At 38.8% G+C, this 25,477-nt stretch overlaps 1 protein-coding gene across 6 annotated transcripts in view; it reads left to right on the plus strand.

Annotated features, from left to right (window-relative positions):
• The window catches only part of RCBTB2 (RCC1 and BTB domain containing protein 2), a 32,441-nt gene extending 7,007 nt beyond the window's left edge, over nt 1–25,434 (plus strand). For 4 of the 6 annotated variants that reach the window (XM_066176158.1, XM_066176159.1, XM_066176156.1 and 1 more), the window contains exons 2-13: nt 799–860; nt 2,823–2,981; nt 3,467–3,617; nt 5,159–5,325; nt 6,030–6,188; nt 7,178–7,285; nt 9,373–9,515; nt 11,254–11,444; nt 14,359–14,485; nt 17,478–17,614; nt 18,204–18,334; nt 21,631–25,434. In XM_066176158.1, coding sequence (XP_066032255.1) covers nt 822–860; nt 2,823–2,981; nt 3,467–3,617; nt 5,159–5,325; nt 6,030–6,188; nt 7,178–7,285; nt 9,373–9,515; nt 11,254–11,444; nt 14,359–14,485; nt 17,478–17,614; nt 18,204–18,334; nt 21,631–21,771 — 1,653 coding nt within the window. In that variant the 5' untranslated portion in view covers nt 799–821 and the 3' untranslated portion in view covers nt 21,772–25,434. Of the gene's footprint in view, nt 1–798; nt 861–2,793; nt 2,982–3,466; nt 3,618–4,916; nt 4,999–5,158; nt 5,326–6,029; nt 6,189–7,177; nt 7,286–9,372; nt 9,516–11,253; nt 11,445–14,358; nt 14,486–17,477; nt 17,615–18,203; nt 18,335–21,630 lie in introns of those variants that run through there. The other 2 variants (XM_066176161.1, XM_066176162.1) reach the window with 2 other exon arrangements.
• Nucleotides 25,435–25,477: the final 43 nt, after the last annotated feature.

Raw genomic sequence — 25,477 nt, forward strand, 5'->3', positions numbered from 1 at the left:
CAGAGTGTTACAGACTTGCAATTTTATGTGAGAAGTAAACAGATTTTTAGCTGTGTCTGAACCAATGTACCTCAAAGAAAATGATGTGTACAACTTTCATCATTGTTCAGTGAGGGAGGCTTGTACAGCTTCAGAGCTGCTTCTTGTTTTTGTAGTTTTACTGAAAACAAAGTTGCATAATTTTGTGTTAGGAAATAATTTTAGGATAGTAGAGTTGTGCATATTTGTGAAGAAACATCTGGTCTGAAAATCTGTTTTTATTGATGATGGATGTCGTAAAAATTATACAGGTAATTTACAGGGCTGACTATATTTTCTGAAGCAGAATGAATTTTTTAGCAGCTCTCAGTAAACCTGAAAAGACACAAATGTTTTTCTAACATTGGTTTCAGAATGGAACTGGAATAAGTACATTTGAAGGCTTAAGCCAGAAGTTGAATTCTCTGAGCAGTGTGTTTTTTCTTTCCTGAAAGAAATGTCTTAAAGCATTATGTCAGGAAGGTTCTCAATTTATTTTTACTGCAATGAAAAGACATTGGAGTATGGTGTTCATAAAACATCTTCCTTTCCAATCACAAGCTGATTAATTTTTCTACTTGTTTTTAAAAAATGTTTTGTCCAAGAATTAATATTTTAGGTAAGAATACAGAAGAGCAGAGTCTATAAAAGCAAAACTGAGAGAGCTTTTCATTTCTTGTTTTCTCACCCCACAGAAGAAGATAGTTCTGGCTTAATATTAACTGTGTATTGTTGCAGCAATATGATATAATGATTTTAACCACAGTTCTTTGTCTGCAGGGGGACACAAGCACAAAATCCATATGGATGATGAACCTCCTCCTCAAGGAGTCAGTGCCAAGGTCAGAATGTCGATTTGTATTGGGAATTCTGTACTGCTCTGCTCAAAAGGTTCCATTTAGCAGTGGTTTAGTACATGCAAGTACTTTTCAAGGTAGACAGAAAACAAAAGCTATAGGTTGAAATGATACTAGCTGAAGAAATCTTGCTTAAATCATCCATAAAATATTAGAAGAACAACATATTCATATGACATCTGAGATTCATGTCTAAGTCTGCCTTTCATGGCTTTGTGCAATATAATGAGGGAACTGATGACTTACAGGATATAAATATTGGTAGGCTAAGAGTTGAAGCTGGTATTCATATTTTTGAAGGACAATATAATGTGGAATTGTGTGAGGGGAGAAAGTCTGGAAAATTAGAAGAATATTTCTTGCTGAGTTGAGTGTAACTAATAATTCCAGAGACAGGGTTTAGATTATGGATTTTTTTTTGTCTGAGAGAACTTTGGTTCTTTCTTTTTGGTTGGTTTTTTTTTTTTTTGGAGATCAGTATCCAAAGTGTTTCCTTGGGTGCTTTTTATAAGAGTAGTTGGGGATTTTTTCTTCCAGTGTGTTATTTTAGTGTTAAGAAATCCTACGGTTTGGGGTTTTTTTTAACCTGTTAATTATGAGGGTAGGACATGAGTGCTTTGTAGAACGAGGTTACAGAAAAAACAACTTTTCTATATAAGATGAATGGGTTCTGACCCACTGAGCACTTGGAATTTAGAACCCACATTATAAAGAAGCTGATGTGTTATTCCAGTAAAAGAATCTGTAAAATTATAGGACACCCTGACTGTCCTTTTCAATTTCAGGCTTCTTCAGTCTTGAGCAAAAGTGGGATGCAGTTTTGTTGATGCAGTTGGAAGAATAGTCTGTGATGCTTTCAGTATTTATTATCATATCTTAAGTGGGCCTAAAATTCTCTGTAGAATAAATGGCAACCTCTTGACATAAAAGAAATTATTCTGCAAACAGCAGATGAACTAAGACTGATTCCATATGGATTCTGGTCCTTCATCCCTGATAACCCTGCTACGTGTCACAGGGAACAGCGTTTGCTAGGATTAGTTTGGACCTACTTGCTCACTGACTTATTTCATAACATAATGTCTGTTTGTCCAGCTGCCTGCTGCCAAGCTGATTGTGTCAGCAGAATCTCACTTCCCTTTCACTTGCGAATTTGGCTGAAGTTGGTCAGTTATTTGCTGCAAGGATATGGGGAAAGAGCTGGTCTGATCAAAACCACAACTTTCTTTGCTGTGAATATGGCCAGTCTTCTTTCCCCTCCTCAGAATTATATAATAAAGAAATGTGTGATTAGCTGGTATTTGCCTAAGAATTTAATTTGGGATTAATTTAGGGTTTCAGTTTTGATTTTCTAATGTTATGTATATTTCTGTGTATATTTTTTTCATAGTCAGTGGTGCTAATTGAAAAAGGAATATTCTTATGGCTGTTGTAACATGCTTCAAACTCCAAACTAGAATTTATTCACATCTTTGTATAATCTGGAGGTAGAAAAAATACATCCATGAAAACAAATATGTATTTTTCTCAAAGATAAGTGTATTCTTGGGCAGAATTCTTTTATGGTTTCTTATTTTAACACCAAGTTTAGCACCAAGGGAAAATACACAAATTTCAAATTTTGAATACACGCTTTACACTTAATATTGGAATGCTGTACATTGAATTCTGTAAGACAGCGCTTATGTTGTATGAATATAGTGAAAATACAGCCTCACCATTTAACCTCTTACATGGTACTTTTCTCCATGGATATGGATCCTTTATTTCTAGCTCATGATATATTTTATGTGTTTATTTAATGTCTTCCTTTCAAGTATTGCTGTAGAATTGAAATACTGGTTTGTGGCTGAAAAAGGACATGGGGCTTTTTATCTAATTTTTTACTGTGCAAAGGCATGTATTTCTTTCTGTGCAGGTATTTGATAGCATTTTTTATAATACCAGGCCTTGGAGGCTACACTGTTGTCAGCCCTGAAGATGCTGGATGTTGGGAAATGGCCGATTTTTTCTCTCTGTTCCCCAGAAGAGATCAAGTTAATTCGTCAAGCCTGTGTGTTTGGGAGTGCTGGTAATGAAGTGTTGTATGCAACTGAAAATGATGAGGTAATTGTCCAGGAGCGTGTATGAACATGACATGTTTAATCAGTTATGCATCAAGTTGTTCTGAAGGCCAGTAGTATAATAGTACACCTAGAGAAAGATGCATGCAAAAATGTCTGATTGTTTTGTTTGCTACTGAAACATTTTCAGTTTAAATTAAAGGCTTCCTACCACAATCAGAGAACAAAGAGATGATGGAGTTTGACATTTGTTGCAAGTGCACAGTGACAGGATGAGAAGCAGTGGACACAAACTGCAAGATGGGAAGTTCTGATTCAGTTCTAGGAAAAGATTTCCAGAACTGGGGTTAAATCCTGAAGCAGTTGTGTGACTTGTTTTCCTTGGACATGCTCAAGAATCTTTTGGACATGGCCTTGAGTCAGCTGATCTGTTTAGATCTTTGTTGAGGATGAGGGTGCACTACTTGACCTTTGGAGGAGGTTCTCCATTGCAACCTAGGTTAAGAGTCTGTGATTCTTTTATAACAGGTTTTTGTGCTTGGCATGAACTGCAGTGGCTGTTTGGGAACAGGAGACATGCAGAGCACGATAGAACCAAGGAGGTTAGATTCTCTGTGTGGCAAAAAGATAGCCTGCCTGAGTTACGGAAGTGGCCCTCATGTTGTTCTCGCTACAGAAGGTAAAGTACGATCTGAATATTGCTTTTTCAGAGACTCCACTTAAATTCATCCAGCAGGTGTGAAAGAGCTGGGCTGGTAACATTAAGAGAGAGAGTTTAGTATTCTGGACTGTTAAGTCAGAAGTATTTTAATTGGCAAATATGACATGTCAGCTGGCTTGTTATTTTCAGAAGTTTTTCAAACCCGACTTTGATCTTGTTCCTACTTTTGCAAGGGCTTTTTCTTTTACTTCTCAGTTAAGTTTGGAACTTCTGGATGCTCTTGAACTGCATTAGTGGCTACATTATGCCCCTGTGTTCTTGTGCCAACTGTGTCCTTCAGCTAAAATGCATCTTTTCCCTCCAGTACCTACTTTTGGATGTGCTTTAATGACCCATTGTGTTGCCTCCCAGGCTTCATGCTTCCTGCACTGACACTCTATTACCTGCATTGTGGTGGTGGCTTTTATGTTCTTAAATAAGTAGGTTACTCTTGAGGAAAAATTATTAATACTGTGTTCCCAGTGAGGTTCTGTTAGAGCCTAATTGATGATATTCACACTTATCTGTCTCCGTTGATGAGGAAATGCTTTTCAGTATTCTAGATTATAACTGAAAGTAGGTGAGGGGAATTATGTTGTAAATGTGGTTTTTTACATTCAGTTATGTTCCATCATTTTCTCCAGTCTTCATGGCAGACCGTTCTGCGTGCTTTTTTATGTATGCATCTGTATTCCTCTGAGCTTTGTTACTGGCAGATCCCACTGAAACACTTATACTCCTTAACCTGATGATGAAGTACTGCCAAAGAGCAGGTCCAGAACTGATCCTTGGTGATTTTTACTCATAACTCCATTTGCATTAATAGCTTTTATTCAGCACAGCCTTTTTAAACTTACCTTTTAGAGGGCTATCGTGTTACATAGTTCTTGTGTTAATTGTCGTCATTTCCATACTTTGCTGTATGTTTCTGTGCCGTATGTTTCACATGTTTACTGAAATTTGTATTCACATGTTAGTGAACTGAGGAGAAGGTGGTTCGCTTTTGATAGGATAAAGTAATTAGATTTAACCAGTTATAGGAAGGCACTGGTTTAGTGTAGCATATTTTGCCTTTGTAGTTCTGAGTGAACTCTTCTTAGAGAATATGCATATTGTAAGGGAATGAAAGCTTATTATTTGAATTTTGAAGTGGGAAACGGTGCCAGGACATAGACAAGAAATTCTGATTGATTGTCAGTAACAAAGAAATTGAAATGGGGACTCTGACTGTCATTTCATCCTTTTCTCTTCTGTATTACACCATGCCTTTTCTTGCAGGAGTATGTTTTCCTTTACTATGAGTATGGTGATACTATCCTTTTGGATTTGTGGCCAACAGTATGTGAGCCAGGTAGCATTGGTACGTCCATGGGCTGAACAGCCCCATAGGTCATAAACGTATTTATACACTTAAGTAAGCATATTGTTAGTGAATTTGACTTTTTAGTTTGTAATTTTATGTTGTGTTCTCATTGGAAAAGTAGAGATCTTTCAACCAGCTCTTTACATTTTTCTTGTAGAAGGAGAAGTGTATACATGGGGTCATAATGCTTATAGTCAGCTGGGCAATGGTACAACAAATCATGGTTTCGTTCCCTGTCAAGTCTCCACTAACTTGGTGAACAAGAAAGTCATTGAGGTTGCCTGTGGCTCTCACCATTCTATGGTGTTAACATCTGATGGAGAGGTGAGTGTAGTGGGAACCAATATCTGTTTTCTCGTAATGAAATGCACATTTGTGAGAAACTGGAAAACACTCAGCACTTATAGCGTAAGACCTTGCTTCTTGCAATCCTCATAGAGCTGATGTAACACAAATGTTTCAAGAGAATTGAAACTTGTGAGGGTGTAGCTGTTTTGAAGTGTGTGCAGAAGAATGATTTCATGCCTCATCTACTTGTAAGAACAAATTGTGGAGCCAGTTCCTTCCTATGCTATACTCTAAATGCTTAGTGCCATTAAAGCTGCTGTTAATGTAAATCACATTCACTGTAAGGAATTCCACCTGCCAAAGTAAAAAGTTTTCTGGAATTTGGTTTGCGGTGCCATTTGTATTGCTTAGACATTCTGGTTTGGGTTCTGGAAAAGTAGCAATGGATTCTTCCAGCATTAACTGCAGCCATCATGTTTCCTCTTACCTTCAAGTGGGGGAACATAGAAAGAATGGAATATTGTCTAAATACTTAGATCGGCATACTTTTGTTAGAAACAGTTCTACTGCTCTGCTAGAAATAGCTGTAAACCTATGTGTCTTCCTAAGTCTGTGAAACAATACATTCACTTTCACATTAAAAATGAAATCTTTTTATTCATATGGCTTTTTCATCTCTTGAATGCGTACTTTGAACTTGTATTATAAAGCCACCTTTGATGACAATTCTTTTGCAACAGGTATACACATGGGGTTATAATAATTCAGGCCAGGTTGGATCTGGTTCAACAGCAAATCAACCAATTCCTCGAAGAGTTACCAGCTGCCTGCAAAATAAAATAGTTGTTAATATAGCTTGTGGACAGATGTGCTCTATGGCTGTGGTGGAAAATGGAGAGGTAAGAAATTTCAAGCGAATATTTGGACTGAATTTTACTTCATGTAATAACTTGGCGTGTAGATAATTTCAAAGCTTAGTAATGACCTATTATTCAGAAAGGAAGTTTTGCTTTCCAGACTCCCTCAAGTCTAGCTGCTTACACTGCTCATAAAAACCTTTGTTATTATACCACTGCTGTCTTTAGCATTCATTGACAAATAAATTATTGTCTATACTAGAATCTGAAGTATTGTGTGTGAGAATAATCAGTGAATGTGAGAATAATCACTGAATGATATTTTAATTTTCAGTGCTCATATTCACACATCTGAAGAGAAATCAAAAGCACATTGAATATTTTTGTTGTACTGGAGTACCTCTTGAATCTCTCTCATACGTTTTTATCCTCTTTGCAAAGGTACAAGGAGGATGTAGAGTTCTTGATTTTGTTCATATGAGCTGATGACACTGGGCAGTATACATCTTGCTGGCTCTATTTCTCCAGACACTTGAGTTTAGAACTAAGTAGTTGTGGACTGCCATAAAACATATGTTACTGAAGTTATCAGAACTCAGTATTTTCCCTTTTTCTTATGTTTGGCATTAAGCTTCCTACTCAAACTGTTGTGCATAGCTTCCATTTTACACTCGTTTTAGTCTGTTTTCTGTTAGAAGATTTTGGAATGAGAAATCAGCTCTTTGTAAAAGGGAAGTATTGTGCCGGATTTACTCTGTGCTGGCAAGCAGCCATATGAATCACTGATTTTCTGTTCTTCATATTAAAATGTTGTAGTCCTACATAATCTAACTCCTCAAGAGCATGGATGTGGAAGTTAACAATTCTAGATGAACACGTAGCTGGCATTTTAAAGAAAAACATGTGTGTGTATATATATGTTTATACAGATAGGTATATGTGTGAAGATGTTTGTGTTTACCTAAAACAAACAAAAAAAAAAAGAGAAGTGACTAGCAGCAAAGAGCTAAAGTCCCTGTCTCTGTTTCCAGGTCTATGTCTGGGGGTACAATGGCAATGGCCAGCTGGGGCTGGGCAGCAGCGGCAACCAGCCCACGCCGTGCCGGATCGCAGCCCTGCAGGGCATTCGTGTGCAGCGGGTACGTCTGCGCTGCTCTGCCCCAAACCCTCCAGGAGCCTCTGCAAGGGCCCTGTAGGCAGCAGGGGGAGCCTTTGAAGGAGATAGCCCTTAGTTCAAAGTGACATCAGAATAAAAAATCATGTGTCCTAAAATGGACCTCTGTCAACAGGGGAGAAACTATGACTCTGTGGAGTTCAGTGGGAATTTTGCCATTGACTTCAGTGAGGTCAGGATTTTACTTAAAGAGGACTAGACCATTAGAAATGTTTCTTTTTTTTTCCAGTGAAAGTTAATTTTAAAAACATTGCTGCTATTTTAGTAAAGAGCAGGATCTTTCTAGGATGTTCCATTCTCCCTGCCTTTTTTTTCCTGGAAAAAAGCTGCAGTTTAGCATTTTGTCTATCTTGCAGAATGAATTTCATTTTAGAACTGCACTCCAGCCACAGTGACTTACTGGTGCTTAGAATCTGAACAAATTGCCTCCCACTGCATATGGCTAACATTTGGTGTGATTCCAGTTAGTCCTGACCTTTGGAGGTTACTGCACTTAGCCAAATAGCAGAGCTGCCACCAGTGTAAGTAGCAAACTGGTGACTTCTTTTGGCTAATAAGAAATATTTAAAGTGCCTGCAGGACTGATCCTGAAAGTCTTTGTTACTTGCAAAATAGAGGATACTGTCAGGAAAAAGATACAAGCTGTTAGAAAACATTGGTTTTGTAACCTAGTGAAAATTTGCAAGAGCATTTTGAACTTTGGATCCTATTTATTGCGTTTACTCAGGAGGGCTAAGGATTTTTTATGTCTTTTAAAAGAAACTCATTTAATGACATAATTTCCCATTCTGTGCCTAGGATGTAGACAGTAGCTTTGCTGGTAGCAACTACTGTTGGATAGGTACATAATAAAGTGAGTATTATGTTCCCGTGTATTTATTCTTCTATTTAGAGAGTGAATGCTCCAGCAAGTTTGGCTTAGGTTCTATTTCCATCCACTTCATTTACTTGATATTGATTAATAGTTGTAGATCTCCACTCAGTAAATAAGTTGGTTTATTTCATTTAAAGGACATCACATACTTCACGGATGCCAGTGGAGTATATGTGTTTATGGTGTGTCTTTGCAGATCATATCAAGATAGGTGAGCTAGTTATGAACAACGTAGATTGGTTTTTGGTAGCCATCTCTCTGTACTGAGTTACATTAACTCCTGCAGAGCAAGACTGTTGCTGTAGTGTTGCCACTGTGTATCTGTCTGTATGTGGGACATGTGCTGCTTGTATGAAGTGGATTTTTTGAACAATCTGATGTGAGGAGGCAGCTCAGCAGGACCGAAGGGTTTTCCACAAGAGGTTATGATACAGTTGTGTGCTGCCATCAAAATGGAGAGTTTTGTCTCTTCCCTCTCTTTCCTGGCTGATTGCTCTTGTTGCTTATCTTGTGTGGTTCTCAGACTGTACTGTGAGAGTTTTCTTCCAGTGATGTAAGTTTAAAGAATCACAGAACGGCCTGGGTTGAAGGGGACCCTAAAAACCATCCAGTTCCACCCCCTGCCATTGGCAGGGACGCCTTCCCCAGACTGGGCTGCTCAGAGCCCCTGTGAACCTGGCCTTGAACACTTCCAGAGATGGGGAGTTATCTCAGCAGAGGGTCCTCTGAGCACTAGAGCTGGCACAGGGAGGGGACAGTTTTGTGTGGCTGTCAGTCAGGGTTGAGAGGGACAGACAGGGAGACCTGAGCTGTTTTTCCAGTGGTAAAGCTATTCATATTGGAGCAGTTACCCATGGAGCAAGGTCAGTGCAAGACAGACAATCTTCACTTTACTGCATATTGTTCAAATTTGTCATGTAGCTCTCCTTCTTTCTCAGTTTCCACTATTCTTTTTGCTCTCCTCTAGAGATTATCTGTCAGGGTTTCTCATTGGTAAAATTTTTCCCCAAAGTCACCTCATCTACTTTCCTTCCACTTTTAATATATTTTACCTGTATTTGTAATTTTTACTCTAGCATAGAATCAATGGCATTAACCTGTAGCATAAGATGCATCTATCTGTATTTACCTACTATTACATAAAAATGAGATTTTCTTCTTTTTATTATTCCTTATAGGTTGCCTGTGGCTATGCACATACATTAGTGCTAACAGATGAAGGTCAGATATATGCCTGGGGAGCCAATTCATACGGCCAGTTAGGTACTGGGAATAAAAGTAACCAGTCTTACCCTACAACAGTTATTGTGGATAAGGACAGGTAATACTTACAGTCTTGCAATCAGACATTGGTTGACATACTCACAGAAGAACTACATAAAATTATGGTATTTTTAATCTACTTTTGGTTTTTTGGGAGAAGGATCCTATAAATTTTTGCAGTGGTTCATCTGTTAAATGTGACCAGAATTTTCACTGAAAGTGCTTGAATCTGCCCCATAACAATCCCTGTGAAAGAGAAACTAAGTGTTCTGAGCCTGAATGTGCTATTTTCTGCTTCAGCTCACACTGTACTTTAGAGGCCTTAATTGCAGTTTCCTTTCAGTCGTGTAGTTTCATTGCTTGAAATCAACAATAAAGGCTTTATTGTCTGTTAATATAAATTGTATTTTAATATGCTACTTTTGACAAGAAGTGTACTCAGAAAAAGTGAAGGGTGGACATCTGCAATTTGCGTTACTTCTGCTATTAAATCTGGCTCATAACCCAGGAGAGAGAGAAAGGGAGGAGCTGTTTCTTTGTATTGCTGCCTAAAAGTTAAGCTTCAATTTTTGCAAGTTAAATATTTTCCTCTAGGTCCTTGAGGGGCACTGGGGCAGTTATTTTTGTTGCTGTTTTAAAACCATGTATGCATATGGTCAGAAATCTTGATTTTGGGCTCCTGTTGTGAGTAAGAAGGAAAGTGAGATGTTGCTCTTAACCCTATGTCTGAGTACATAATTGTGAGGAAGTGGCATTGCTGCTCTGGTGATGAATCATAGCCTGATATTGAACACTGCTATTTCTTTGTGTGTACTTGTGGTTTTGCCTCAGATGTTACAGATTTTTTTTTTCCAGACACTTTAGCCACAGTAAAATGTTACAATAATATTTTAATACGACTTTTAATGTTGCATGCTGCCTTTGCCTTTTGTTGAATTAATAATATGAATTCTTGGTGTCGCTGAAAATATTGCCTCACTAAAGCCTGCAAGATTTTTGCATACAGCTTTAAGCAACTTGTTTCCCTGCCATTATCCCCAGGCAGCTGAGAACACAAGTAAACAAGCAGTAGTTCAGACTGCAAAACAGAGGATTGTGTAATGCTGTACACAGTGGGAGTTTTGAAGTCCTAAATCAACCTTAGGATTAGAGACATAGCCTAGCTAAAAGACACTTAGAAACAGCTGTAAGTGCTGTTTGGGTCTAAATTTTAATTTTCAAAATGGAAGTCCTTTAAACAAAAGTAATAATAATTATATGAGTAAGAAGAAGTATATTTCACTTGTTAGTTCATACCTGTTACCAATAAGCAAACAGGAAAAAGACTTTCATTATCTTTCAATTATAAGCCAAAATACATTTTTCAAAATGCCTTCTCATTTCCTTCTTCATCTTCTCCAAGTATTTGTTCTCTACAGCTTAATACAGCCACTCACCTCACTGCCCAGCACCACCAAGGACATTCAGACACTTGAAACTCATCATAGCTTTGCTTGAGAGAGCTGAGGGGTCAGCAGAGCACGTGCTGCAGCAGATACAGGGCTCTGCTGCAACACTGGCTGCTTGCTCCCAAGGTGCTTTTCCAAAGAGGAACTTGGAGTGTATGCTGTTTGCAGAAACACTGCCAGGCCTTTTAATTTTGCTATGTATGGCCAGAAAGCACTGTTGCTTATATGTATGCTTAAAAGTATGTCTTTCTAGAGAAAGAAAGGAGGAAGTGGGCTTAGTCACTGCATTTTGTCCTTAGTGAGAGCAACTTGCTATTTTTTTCCTTTTTTGTTTGCTTGTACATTCAGGGTGGTGGAGATCGCGGCGTGCCACTCTGCACACACGTCGGCGGCCAAGACGCAGAGCGGGCAGGTGTTCATGTGGGGCCAGTGCCGGGGCCAGTCCGTCACCTTCCCACACCTCACCCACTTCGCCTGCACGGACGACGTGTTCGCCTGCTTCGCCACCCCCGCCGTCATGTGGCGCCTGCTCTCCGTAGGTGAGCTGAAGGTTTCTTTTTTATTGTTCTGGCACATTCTAAATAGAATCATTAGTTAATGTAAAGGTTGCGTGTATTTGAAGCCTCAACATAGTTCCTCACAAAAATTTACACCAGTGAGTGTAGTCATAATGACATATTACGTATGTGTAATTGGTCATGTGGAATTGTAAAAACTTGCTGAAGCCAGTGCTAAATAATTGTCTGTTTTGTAATGTGGCCTATTTCTATGGGGAAATGCCTCAGGTTTGAGGAGGGGTTTTTTGCGTAACCTCTGTATGTGACTGTCCAGTGGCTCTGGGTGGAAAAGCTAAATTTGAATTTGGAGATTTGAGGGAGCCATGCAGAACATTTAGGAGCTCTGAAGCTTTCTTTGGTGCCCTTAAGTAGACTACTAAGAACTGAGGAATCCAAATTCCCATGTTCTGAATTGGCCACAAGCACTCAGTCTCATCACAAGTGATCATGACCTGGTCTTCTGAATGGAGGAGATGCTGGATCTCAGATTTTTGATTAGCATTAAGATCTGTCTTGCTGGCCTTGACTAGAACGAGTTAAGCGTACAGCATTGGCTACCAAAGAGCTCATTCTTCAGCTACGATTTAATCCCATAATGATTTCTAATGAAGTTGCTGGATGTTGTTGGGGTTTTTGTTTGGTTTGTTGTGTTGGGTTTTTTTGTTGTTGTTGGAGTTTGTTTTGGTTTGTTGTGGTTTTGGGGTTTTGTTTGTTGTTCTTGGGGGGGATTGTGTATTTGTTTATTGTGTGTTTTTTGGGGAGGTTTGGGGTTTTTTGACCTTGACTCTTGGTTTCTTTGGAAATAATGCTACAGCACTGTAGCACCGTTGTACCAAAGCATAAGGTGAAGTCTTACAGGAGGAAAAGGTTACTTTACTTTTAAACAAAATGAGTTTCAGATGCACTTTCAAAGCCACTTTTTCCTATGTGCCAAGTAGTCTCTCTGGCATCCTGGCACTATTCAGGAGGTCTGAGCAGGGTTCCTTGTGATGACACAGGATAAAGGGTGTTGGCTATCAGGCCCTCGTCATGTCTCCTGGGTTGTTTTAGTTAGGTGCCTCTGTGCTGGTTTCAGTTGTGCCTTTTTGCACACTCCAGGAGCTGAGGGTGACTGGCCTCTTCATCCTGTCCCACCCTGGCAAGCTGTCAGGACTGACTCACTGCTGTTTATCATCTGATACATGCATGGTGAGAATCCTCAGGCAGCTGTGTCCTGGGATCTTACGTCTGCTGACCTATATGCCATGGATATCTGCCATGCTTACAGCCCCTCTCTATCCTTTTTATTCTGGTGCTTCCACATCCAGGCATTCCCATTCTCTCCATGTTTGTGGCAGTTCTAACATTTCTGATACAACTCTCAGAGCTAACTGCTAAGGAGTTTTCTTGGCTTTGTGCCTTGTCAGTGGGAACTGCCTCTTCATTTCCTTCCTCAGGTTCCCCCTTCACTGCTGTAACAAATAAAAGCATCTGGTTTCCCTCTAAGAGCTTCAAAGCTGAACCCCACTATATTCAGTTTTTCTCTGATGGCTGTAGAAGTCAACTGGAGATGTGTCTTGGTGGACATCTGGATTGCCTGTTAACTTTGAAGAAGAGTTTCAGCTTTGCATTAGTTGCTGAAATGCTTACTTGTTTAGCTAGCAGAGGTCTGAATAAATAAACCACATATTATAAGAAATAAGAGCTAACAAAGTATTTTATGGTATCATTGTTTCAGAAATATTTCTCCCTTTCTTCATCACTATATTGAATTTCTTTCCCCCATCCATTCTACCTGTACCTACCCAAATTGTGTATACCTAACATTCTTTAAATTAAATGCAAAATGACTGTGCTAAACAAAGTGTAACAGTATCAAACTGTATGTGTGTGTTGAGCTTGTTTTAGAGCTTGTGGAGAAGGTCTTTCCATTTCCAGCAGAATACTATTCTAATTTCTAGCTTGATAGGTTACAGGACCTAGCATTTATGTAATTTTCTGTAGAGAACAACTAATTACTGACCCACAAGAACTGTGTAAACCCATAATGTGTATTTATCTGGTAAAGAAGGCAAAATGTTTGTCACAGTCAAGAATGAGATTTTGGGGTGGAGTGGGTTGTTGATTTTTTTAGTAGTATTAAAGTAGATGGTTCTCTGAGGCTATGTGGTGGAGATTTGGATCAGTTCAGGAAGTAAAAATTTTGAAGGCAGATAATGGATGACTTTTCAAAGCTGCTTGGTAACTTTATAATGCAAATATCATATGCACAGTGGGATATGCAGACGTATGACACAAACAGGAATATGCAGACATTGATACACTGTGCTTCTAGCACCATTAAGTCTAGGGAAAGCTGTTCTTTTAGACTAAACTTGTAAGTATTGGTATGTACTTTTAGGGACAGTGCACTGGGCAGTTTTGCTGCAAACCAATATGTTGTTTCTGTAATAGATTGATTTTTGCTGTAATATAATGTCTCCTCATGGGAGCATTTCAGAAAATTTTATTATGGTTGTTTTTATTGATCTTTTGAGGATCATATAATGACTAACAGTTTTAATTTGACATAATTTACTCAGTAATGGTTGATAGCATTTTGTGTCATATGGAGATGTAAACTTCTGAGACTGTTAACTTTTTTTTTTTCTTAGCCTTATATAGGTGAGTTAGAAGAGTGGAATTCAGTTTTTTTTAACAGAGATATTAGCTTGGAGCAGGAGACTAGAAAGGACTGAAGAAAGCTGTCCTTTTTTTGCTTTTCTGGCCCATACAGAACACATAAGCTGCTGGGGGAGTTTACTAGCCTTAAGGAGATGTATTTATTAAGAGTGTTAATTGCTGACAGATACCCAGAATATTGTAGTGGAAGATATTTGTATTGCTCACTACTTTATATGTCCCCTATTTATTCTAGAGCCTGATGACCATCTAACAGTAGCCCAGTCACTAAAGAAGGAATTTGACAACCCTGAAACTGCAGACCTGAAGTTCCTAGTGGATGGAAAATACATTCATGTTCATAAAGTTCTTCTCAAAATTAGGTAAGGAACAAACCTATAAATTGTATAAATTGAACTGTGTAGTGTAGTCCACTGTGCTGAGTCATCACTGCAAAAAATTCTTGACTTATTCTTACAAATTCCCTTTTCCCTGAGTCAGAGATTCATCTGCTGTTCTTCACTGTTAGTCTTAGTAATTTTGAAACATGTTGCTCTACTACCTGCCTTTCCATCACTTCCCTCCACCTGACATTTATCTTCCTTTGTGCTCCTAAATGGCCTTGACCTTGATGTCCAATAACCTTTTTCTGCTGAGGGAAAGGCTCACTTCCTTCTGCTGCCTTCTCAGTAGTTAGAATCATTTCTTCCCTCCTTTATATTAGAATCCTCCACCAGAATGGTTGGAGGGAGTTGTGTTTATTCTTTCCTTCCACAGGACCCATCAGTTGTTTCAGCAACTTCTGTAGGTGCTATCCAGATGATCTTTTTTCCCCTTTTGTGACAGATTTCTTGTTCTATGTGTTTTAAACATTCTTGTCAGTGAATTTGACTTTTAAGCTGGCGCTTTTTTTTTCTGTTTTTACAACTTTTTGCAAGTTAAGACCACTTTACATTGAGATTTGATATGAACAGATCTACAGAATGATCTCATTGTTATTAACATGCAGGGAGATTAGTTTGTTATTGCAGATGTTGTTTCTCCTGTGATATTCTAGAGACACTGCTTTAGATCTCTTCTGCCTTGCCAACTGCTTCTGCTTCATCCTCCTCATTGTTATAGTATTTTTTTCTCTTTGCTATTTTTCTCCTCAAAATGCTTGGCTATCTTACCCAGCTTATCACCACTTTCATCTTCCTACTTCTCCTGAGGCCTGTTAGTGATTTCTTGTATATTACTGTGTAAAACTAAAATTCCCTATTAATTCTTGCCTGTCCTTGTTTTGTTTGAATTTTTTTTCTGCTCTCCTCTTACTACTCTGATTATCTGTACTACTTTTGTCTTCCCTTTACTGGTTTCATTGCTTGTACATTACACTAGTCCACCCTCTTCATTTGGAATGCCATGGGTTCTCCATCGGATATCACACCAAATCTTGTGTACGCCCAAAATGTTCCTGAGGTTCCTTTTTCCTGATAATCAGACTGTATGTAGCTTTCCCTTATTTCATTTTTCTTGCTCTGCTTTTCTCAGATTATATGGCATTCTGTGAAGGAAATATGTGTAATTCTAGAATGGATTTACATATATGGTGCTACCAAAATGCTGTGAAGGAATAATAAGGCATCAGGCACAGTCTGTAGAATGAATATTTTCTTTATTGTCATGATGCAACTGGATCAAAGTGTTTTAAAAGATGTTTTGCAACATTTGGCCTGTTCTCGAGCATTGTCATGAACACAGTGCTGGTAAAAGTTCCTTTTCATTGTTTAGTCATTTCTTTACTGCTCATGAGGACTTCTTTCCATCTTGTTCTATTCCTGTTCTTGAACTGGATCCCACTGTTGGTGGTTATTGGCTGGCAGTGGTGCAGAAACGTCAGGGAACACCCAGCTCAGTGAGAGCAGCCTAAGGCCAGCGCTGCCTGCAGGAACAGAGACATCCCAGTGTGCGGGTACGATTTAGCAGCTCTGCATTCAGCCAGCCAGAACTGGGTGTCTGGGCTGTGTCTGCTGAGGAGTAGTGACAGGGAGAGACACACTCCAAAGGATGAGTCACTCCAAGATACTTTGCAGACTGGAGGATGCGTGTGAACAAACTTCTATTTTCATTTACTTAGTAATTTTTCAGGGATCAATGTGTACCACATTCTCTCCGACTTTGGTGTGGTGCCATTGGGGCACAGAGCTTTCCCAAGGCCTGATCCACCCTGGATGGATAACATGGTCACCACTACTTAACATAGGGCTCTGGGAAGCAAAACAATGAGCTTTGGTCTGCCTCTCCCAATGCCAGAATGTGGTAGAAGATGTGGCAGAAGCTAGATAATTGCTTCAGTTTTTTTATGATTTTGACAATAGGTTCCTTTATTTTATTAAAAGCCCCAAAATGCTAAAATAAAAAAATTCTTTCAATAACCAGTAAAATGTGAAGAACTTAAGTCATCAGTTAAAAAAATTATTTTTCATTTGGATTTAAGTGATACTGTCTTTATGTTGTAGTTTTGTCTCGGAGACATTAAAAGGAAACCATCCTACTTTTTACAGGAAGGTTTGAGTAAAAGAGGAGAAAATTCAGATGTGGGAAAGTTACAATTTAGTGTAGTACAAAGAAGTAGGATTAAATTGTGGTTGTTGTAGGAAAAGCTATCAGAAGTGGAGATGTTCATTTTTATCAACAGGAATTTTGAGAACAATGCACATTAGGATTCTTTTTAGGGAACAGTAAGTTACAGTGCATTGTAAATTACTGTGAACTGGAAGTTGAAGATTATGGCTACTAAAGGCAGTGCTATGTCTTTGTTTGTATCTGTCACAAAAGTATTCAGACTTGTAAGGAAAAGGTGATGAAAGATCTGAGTGCAAGTGTCTTCACTTTCAATAATATAATCCTTGAATGTAATGATTAATGCTAAATTGTGTATGGACTCTGACACTGAAATAAGTGACACCTAAATTATTAATAATTTCCCTCTTCATTAGGAAATGCTGGAGAAATCAGGGTCAAATCTCAGAAATGTCTAAGTTAAATGTAAACTTTATCTGCTACAAGACAGGTGATAAAATTGATTGTTAATGTATAATGTATTTAAGAAAATGACATCAAAACTAGGTGGATAATCCTTGTAGATATTGTAAGTAGAAACAGAGCCTGCCATAAAGTATTAACAACACAAATAAAATTCTGAATTATATATATCAGGCTTATGAGGCTTAAAGAAATGAACATGTTCAGAGCAAGAAATCATGTTGCTAGAGGTCCTACTTGGGTGTTTAGTCTGTTAGGACTGATCTATTTCTTTTACCAACTTTTTGCTGCAGCTCATCTTTCAAGCTTAACTCTTTACAGTGTACAATCTTTGTTCATGTTTTGTAGGTGTGAACATTTTCGCTCGATACTCAATAACGATGATGAAATTATAGAAATGAGTGAATTTTCTTACCCTGTTTACCGAGCCTTCCTGGAATATCTGTATACAGACAACATTAGGCTCCCTCCTGAAGATGCAATAGGTATTTGCCATAAATGGAAATTACTCCAGATTACTGTTTTTGAAAAATTCAATCTATGTGTCATTACAGGGTAAGGAAAGCAGGGCTTGTTAATTTTAGTTTCATTAGCACTTAGATCTTGAGTTTGGCAGGAGGAAAGGATGCAGTAGCAGGAAACATGCCCAAGGAGAATGAGTGGTGGGCATGCAATGAGGTCAAAGGTGAAAAGTTTTCAGAAAGAACTCACTGTTGCTCTTATTAAGAAATTTTTTTTTAGAGAGGCACTAATGCCATCCTAAAACTTTACTCGTTTGAGTAGCTGTAGCGATTTTTGATCCTGAATGAAAAGGGAGCTTTTCCCTTCATGATTTTAAGAGGATGTAAGTCAGTAATTGATATCCAGAATGAGAACAGAACACTTGCATAGTAATAAAATGGTTCCTTTTTTGATAGGTCTGTAGGGGACCTTAAAAAGGCACAAGTCATCTAGGGAAAAAAACAGAGCAAGTCTTTGATTAATTCAGCCTAAAACAAAATGGTCATTGATTAATTTGAAAAGACACTAATACATTTTGCGCCAGAATAGTTAAAGCCGTATACATTTTCACAGGGCTGCTAGATTTGGCAACACTGTATAGAGAAAACAGACTGAAAAAGCTTTGCCAGCAAACGATCAAACAAGGCATTTGTGAAGAGAATGCCATTGCTCTTCTTTCTGCCGCTGTCAAGTATGAAGCTCAGGTAAGAACTTCCCTTCAGGTAAGCAAAGTTGTTTTCTGAGAAATGAAGCTGCCTCATGTAAACATGACTATATTTAACTGATGAGGCATGATTACTGTAATTTCCCTTTCTGGCTTAACAAATGTTTGTTTTCCCCTTTTTAAGCTGTAAAATAAAAATTTTAAAATCCCCAGTTTAGTGTTTTCTTCCTGCCCTTTTGGCTTGCCCCTGTGAGTCAGGGTTCTTAATCTGCTTCCTTCCTTGTCATGTGGCATGGCATGGCAAGGCATGCAAATCTCTCACTGCCATTAACATCTGTGCCTTTGGATTTTGCCCTTTCACTCCCTGAGTTCTCCACCTGATCATTTTGTCTGCTGGTGTCTGGTACAGTCATTCTGGTGCTGACTTTTACAGGCAGTGGGAGAATTTACCTGTAAAGTCCCTGCATATTTATTACACTTGAGCTTTTATAAAAAAATCCACTTTTGCATACTGTTGACAATGAATTATGCTGACATAGAACAAATTACCTATTGTTAATACTTCCCCCGTATCCTGTCATCTGGTCCGCCCTTGGTTCTGGAATGAGTCACTAGCAGTCAACCTGTTATCTGTGCTTTTTTAGTAAACAAATACTTTCAAAGATATTTTCGTTTTCTCATTTTCGCAGTGCTGTGATGGTTGTGGAAATAACTGTGTGGTGGGTTTTATTATTCAAAAAGTCTGCTTATGTATTTTAGGTGTTGGGGACATTGCTATAAATACCTTTTGGGTATGGGAGGCAAGTAGAAAGAAGAGACTGAAACAAACACTGAGTTAAAAATGTTGCAGTAGTCAGTGCTGTGTGGAGACAGCAAACTACAGATGAATTTGTGTAGGAGTTGCAAAGAAGAGGCTGGAAGTCAGTGAGTTCTATGCACTGAAAGAGGGGATAACAAGAGATTAGTAGTAAGAGTACCAGCTGCCAGCTACAAGGCATTTGTAACCCAGGTGTCAGAAACAGAGGGCATGGATGGTTGGGGCAAAGAGGAGTTATGCTTTCAGTGTACTAGGCTGATGCAAGCTCAGTAGAGCAGGGAAAACTCTACAGAAAGGCATGACCATAGCCAATGGTTTGGTTATCTTAACAGCAGATTTTTCATTAAAGTTTTATTATGTAATTTCTCCTCTTCCAAGCTTTCCAAGATTTTTGAACTTCTTCAAAGCAAAAGTATTTTTAGTTGGTCTGTATCTGGTGAAGTAGTTAAAGGGTAGTTCAAAATCTGTTTAGGTGTGTTGTGAAGTAGTAAAACTAGCCTGGACAAAGTACCAGAGTTCATAAAGCCTGAGACACAGTAAAAGGGATTGGCTGGATAACTAAATACATGTTATCCTCCTCTTCCTTCTGAGATTCAGTGTTCTGCTCTTTCAGAGCATGTAACAATTTAACACAATGGTCAGATGATGAATTGCTTCACCTGCCCTGGCTGCAGCATGTGCCAAACTCAGGAGTGTATTGTTGCCCTCCTCCCTATACTCACAGCTCAGAAAGGGATGGAAGTGCAGCAAAGATTTATTTATCAAAGACATGGCGTAGCTTCTGCCTGAGGAATCGTGGAATAAACCAGGATCTTCTAGTGTACCACATTAATACAGTAACTCCCGGTTTGAGAACCTTATGCAGTGTGTCAGGACTTCAGCAGAAAACTGCCAAAAGAAGGATTATGAAAGAGGCCTCATATTTTGGATGTTTGAAAAGATAGAATTCCATTTTTTTTTTGTCATTAAATGTGAACTGTGCAAGTGAAAGATTATGGTGGTGTGTGACATGCCGTTCACATTGCCAATTAAATGAAGACTGACTTCACTACTGTATGCATCTGTTAGGATTTGGATAGTGAAAATATTTTTTCTTATCCTCTAGAAAATACAAAGAGTTTCTGCTACAAGTTACTTTAAAGCATATTTTCCATATACACTGCAGAAAAGTTTAGACTAATCATCTTCCATAAAACACTACAAAAAGACAGTATTTTTTTGAAACTGCAAAATGTGTGACCAGGATTCTCTATAATCTGTGGTTCTCTTCATACCAGCTGAAAAATTAGCTGCTGATCATTTTAGCTAGCATAAAAGTTCACACACTGACTGTAAAGCAGCTCAGGTTCTGACAGTATCATTTCAGAAGTCTGCTGGAACTTAAGGTGTTACTGTCTTTGATTGTCTACATTTTTTATTTCCTCTGTTTTTGCTTCTTCTATTCTCATTCCTTTTCTACTTTCCCAGTAGTTGTTGATAAGAGATACTTGCTATACTGTATTTCTTCTTTAAGGATATTTTGTGCCTCAGTTTATGCTTTAGTTACATCTTGAAACACGGAATCTAAGGAAAAGATTTCAAAAGGAAATGCACAGGTAGTCTGCTGAGTACCTTTCTACTAATCCCAGGCTGCAATGTTTGTGTAGTTAACATAGAATAAAATTGGCATGGGTTACTCTTTTTCCTGTAACCCTTGAAGAGTTTATAGTTTATGGATTGATTCTGACTTCCTTGCTGCTGGCTCCAGCTCTGGCTGCAGAAGGTAATTAATTTTTCTTCACAGCAAGTTGTTGCATAGGTCCCAACTAAAGGAGACTGAGCCAGTGCATGGAGAGAATGATTGCCACTGTTGTGAGATGAGTGGGAAGAATTTGCTGGGTGCAGTTCTGGTTGTATGACTTGATGGCTTGTACCCATCCTGTGCTGAACAGCTGAGCATCCTCTTGCAGTGAGACCAGGACAAGACAGAACTTTTTGTGCTACCTGGGAATAGGCAGAGGGATACAATTCCTAGGTTTGCCATGAAAAACACATGTATCCTAACATGCAGTTTGCGTTCAGCAAGCATGATCACATTTTTCATCATATTCATATTTTGCTTTAATTTCCAGCATGACTAGCCCATCTACTGTTTTTTACAGGACCACTACCAAACGCAGTGCAGGGAGGACAAGAAAGGAGTTATTGATGCTCTAGTAGTTCTGTTTGGGGCAATTTGATGGTTTCACCTGTTGGTAACTTTTCTAATGAATATGTACTAAATTCTAGTAAATGTGATAGAGTTCTAGAGTTGATTTAGGTGGCTACTCCTGTTTTCTCAAAGTGGGTTTACTGAATAGTTTGTATGAATGAATTTCATCCCATCATTTGTGATCTCATCAAAAGGATCAAAAAAGGGGTTGATATTGGGAACAATCTGGTATATTCTTTGCTAATTAAATCACAGATTTGAAACAGAATAATAATGTGAATAATTTTATCAGTCATTCATACTACAAATTATTCAAATTTGTTCCTAGGACTTGGAAGAATTTTGCTTCAGATTTTGCATAAACCATTTGACTGTTGTTACACAAACTCAAGGCTTTGCAGACATGGACCATGACCTCCTGAAAAACTTCATTAGCAAAGCCAGCAGAGTGGGAGCATTCCGAAATTGAGGTCTGACTGCTACCAAGCTGAAGAGCACATCCTCTTCCCTTCTGGAAATACTTTTCCCTTGGAGAACTTCTCCGTGGTCAGAATGTGCAATGGTTTGGAAGGAAAGTCTCAGTGTCCATCAGCTATGGGGTGTGTAGAAGTCCACTAACACATAGGCTTTGTTGTAAGGATGGCTACAGTGTAGATGTGTGGTGACTGTTCATTGCCAACAGCCAGAATTTAACACAAAAATCTAATGTAGTAACTATTACCCTTTCCCACTCAAAGTCAAGCAAACTAAACTTGTCATTATCTAGTCTGTCTAATTTTAAAAATTTTTTTAAACAGTCTGTGTTTGGATTTTATGGGACAGTGACTTGTTTGCTGCTATAACTTACATAGTGTACTTTTGTCTCAAAACTCAGTTAATATGGCATAATGGGCTTCTTTTTATAATCCAGTGAAGATACAAACTTGTTTTTCTGGACATATGGTAAAATAACGTAAGTTCTTTAGGATGAGAAGCTTTCTGTTTTGTAGGAGGATATTTGTTACTTGGTGTTTATTTGGAGTTTATTTATGAGGAGCTTCAGCAGGGTATTACAGTTTTTAGTTTCCAGCACTTATCTCATTGTTCAGCCAGAATGACAAGGATCTCCCTTTTCCATTACACCGGGCATAGTCCCTGGCACCCTACTGGAAGCACTCAACGAGTTTGTCTAAGTGTGAACTGTCACACTGTGAGTTTTACTGCTAAGAAAACCACCTAGTTACAAACCCAAACAAGAGTTCAAGAAAAGGAAATTCCACTTGAGGCTTATTTATTCCTGTCTTACTGTTTCTCCTCAGACAGATCAACTTCAGAAAAAGGGAGAAAAAGGCGATTTTTGAAGTGGTAACTTCAAATTAATTAAAGTGTAAGAGTGAACTGACACTATATTCCAGATGGTGATAAAGGTCTCTTGTCCAAATACAGCATTTCAGATTCTCGTGTGGTCAGAGCTGCGAGGTGACCACAGCACTTTCCTTTCAGGGCTGTTCAGGAGAGAGGAGCTGCCCTCTGAACACGCCTCTCTCCCAGCACTGATCGTCGGTGGCCAAGGTAGAGTAGATGCTTCATTTCAAACTGGCTGAAGAGAGTTCAGGTGAAAACCCCACCCAGTGCTGCACAAAGAGAGATTTGCCTCATTAGAGAAGGTGTGGAGCTCATGGGGCATTTACTTGAATTTTCTAACAGGTAACTGAATTAACCCTGAGAATTTAAGATTATGACGAGTGAAGTGACTTCAAGTGCCTTTTGCAGTATTTTATGAATGGGGAAGACAAAAAGCTGGATGACCAGGCTCAGTATACTAGTATAGTTACATAAGAAGTCATGCAGTCTTCCTGCAGGTCCCTGCTGTGCCACAGCATCCTTCAATTACCTTTTCTAATCCTCAAATGTGGTTTGTAAGAACATAATTTCCTTAAATGCTCACATCTTCATGTCTAAGGTGGAAATAGCTGTTCTTTACTATATTGAGGGCTCATTTCTTAAACAATCCTGTTGTTTGAGGAAGAGTAGGAGGAAAAAGAGCAGGACAGACTCAGAAAAGTAGTGAGTAGTACCTTCTTCACCCCAAGCCCTGTGGGTGTGAGTGAAAAGGTGAAGCATGCAGGTAGCAGAATGTACTTAGGAAGAGGGTGATGAGCAAGTATTTTAGAAAAGGCTGTGGTAAATATTCACTTGTGTTTGAGACATTTGCCTCAGACTCTCACTAGAAATATATTGGGTCATCCACTGCTCATAAGCACATTCTGCCACCCCCTCAGCGATGAGTACGACTTCCTCCAGCCGTGTTAAGTCTGTTCTTAGCAGCTGTGTCAGTGGTTTGAATACCAAATAAAGTGGTCAAAACCTTTCCAATACATAATGCAGATTCATCAAAAACACAACTTTGCTGGGGGAGGAGCTCAGTTTTGTTAAGTTTGTGTTGAAAAGCACTTGACACCAGCACGCAGATCGAGGTTACTGCAGACAATGAAACAGTGTCACACTGGGGCTTAAATTTACTGCCAAGCCTGTGTGCTCTAGCCTAGCACTGATCATACCAAAGCATGGACACAAGGGATTCCATGTAAGCCAAGCGTGCAATCCCTGCTTAAGCCTAAGATGCCAGATTCAGCTGCCAGCATTTTCTTAAGGGCAGCAGTGCATGGAATGAGGGCGTACAACCACATCCCAGCCTTGGGGCAGCAGCTGACACCAGCCCGTTTCACCCACCCCGATGGCATCACACTGGCACACATCCAGGCTCACTGGGAAATGGAACCAGCTGGGCACCTCCACCCCTGCGGGACTGGCTTGTCAGTGGTCACTCCAAGTTTTCCTAAGGTGTGTACTATGAAAGGTCTCCCCATACATTTCTGTTGTTTTATTCAGAAGAATCAAACAAAAAACTAAAAATGTGAAATGATGGAGGGGGGGTGACTCCATATCTGATCAGAAACCTTCTCTGGCTCTCTGGGGACACTATTGAATAGAATGATAGCACTGGAGAGGGACATCACTCTCCTCCATTAGCTCAAGTTCATAACAAAGTAGTTGAACAGAGATTGCAGCTGAAATGGCATGCTGCTTGGAACAAGACATTTTTTGGCTTAATAGAACCAAGTGTCATTTTTTTTTCCAATTTACTTCCTTCCTGCTTATTATTTCCAACCAATGTACACATTAAAGCCTACTTGCAATTTCAGAAAAATTGACAAAGCCTGTCATTTTGAGAAAAAGCATCTCTGGACTGAATGAGGGTGATTCTAAAGGTCTGAGGTGTCAGCATTGGCTTTTATTCTGTATCATCCTACCTGGATGTGATAGTGTTACATTCATAGAAACATTTATTTATTTAATTTTTTAATTTTCATTGCATGTGTTCAAGAAAACCCCACCCTTACTGGCTTAGGTGGTTAAATGTGGGTGCATGGATGTAAATATGTGCTTGAAACCCAACCATGGAACATTTCAGAAGAAATTGAGGGTGCGTTTTACTGTTGTGAGAGAATCTGCAAAACCCTTTTGTTTTTGGATCTTGCAGGTTGAATATTTAATAACGTATTGTTTGTTTTTGTCTGTGGTATCCTAAAAGGTATTTACTAAAAAGTGAAAACTTGGTCAAACAGGAATTGTGTCTGGGGTTTAAATAAAGAGCAATGTTCCACTCTCCAGAAAGGAATCTGGAAAGAAAAAGAAATTTACATAGCATCAGTTGAAGGTTCTCCTAAGTTACTGAAGCTAAAAGCCAGCACTGCATTATCATCTAGTACCCACCTGTAGAGTTTTGTTGCAATGCTTAGTAACTATGTAAACTGCTGTTTTCATATGACTGGAACACCTTTCCCTGGGCTTTCCTTGTAAAACAAAACATTTATTTGCCCCATAGAGGCAGGATTCATTGGCCACCACCCAATGATGTAGAAAGTTTACAGCCTGAACATAAATGACTTTTTTTTGTTTCTATACAAACTTACCTGGACCATTAATAAAAATGCCATAATATTTAAAAGTTTGAGTGGGATTTTTTTCCTTTCTTTTCAATAAAAATGAGAAAGTTTGATGCTTGTGGACTGAACTGACTGTATGTGGGGGAAAGAAAAGTAAATCAGATAATATTTCACAGAGGTACCTTGAAGGCTATTTGTGTTCTTCAGAAAATCACTGTCACCAGATAACACATTTGTAAGCTGGAG

This window comes from Chamaea fasciata, unplaced genomic scaffold, assembly GCF_029207755.1.
Source record: "Chamaea fasciata isolate MVZ Bird 193981 ecotype frontalis unplaced genomic scaffold, bChaFas1.0.hap1 SCAF_2, whole genome shotgun sequence".
In the NCBI taxonomy this organism is placed as follows: Eukaryota; Metazoa; Chordata; class Aves; order Passeriformes; family Sylviidae; genus Chamaea; species Chamaea fasciata.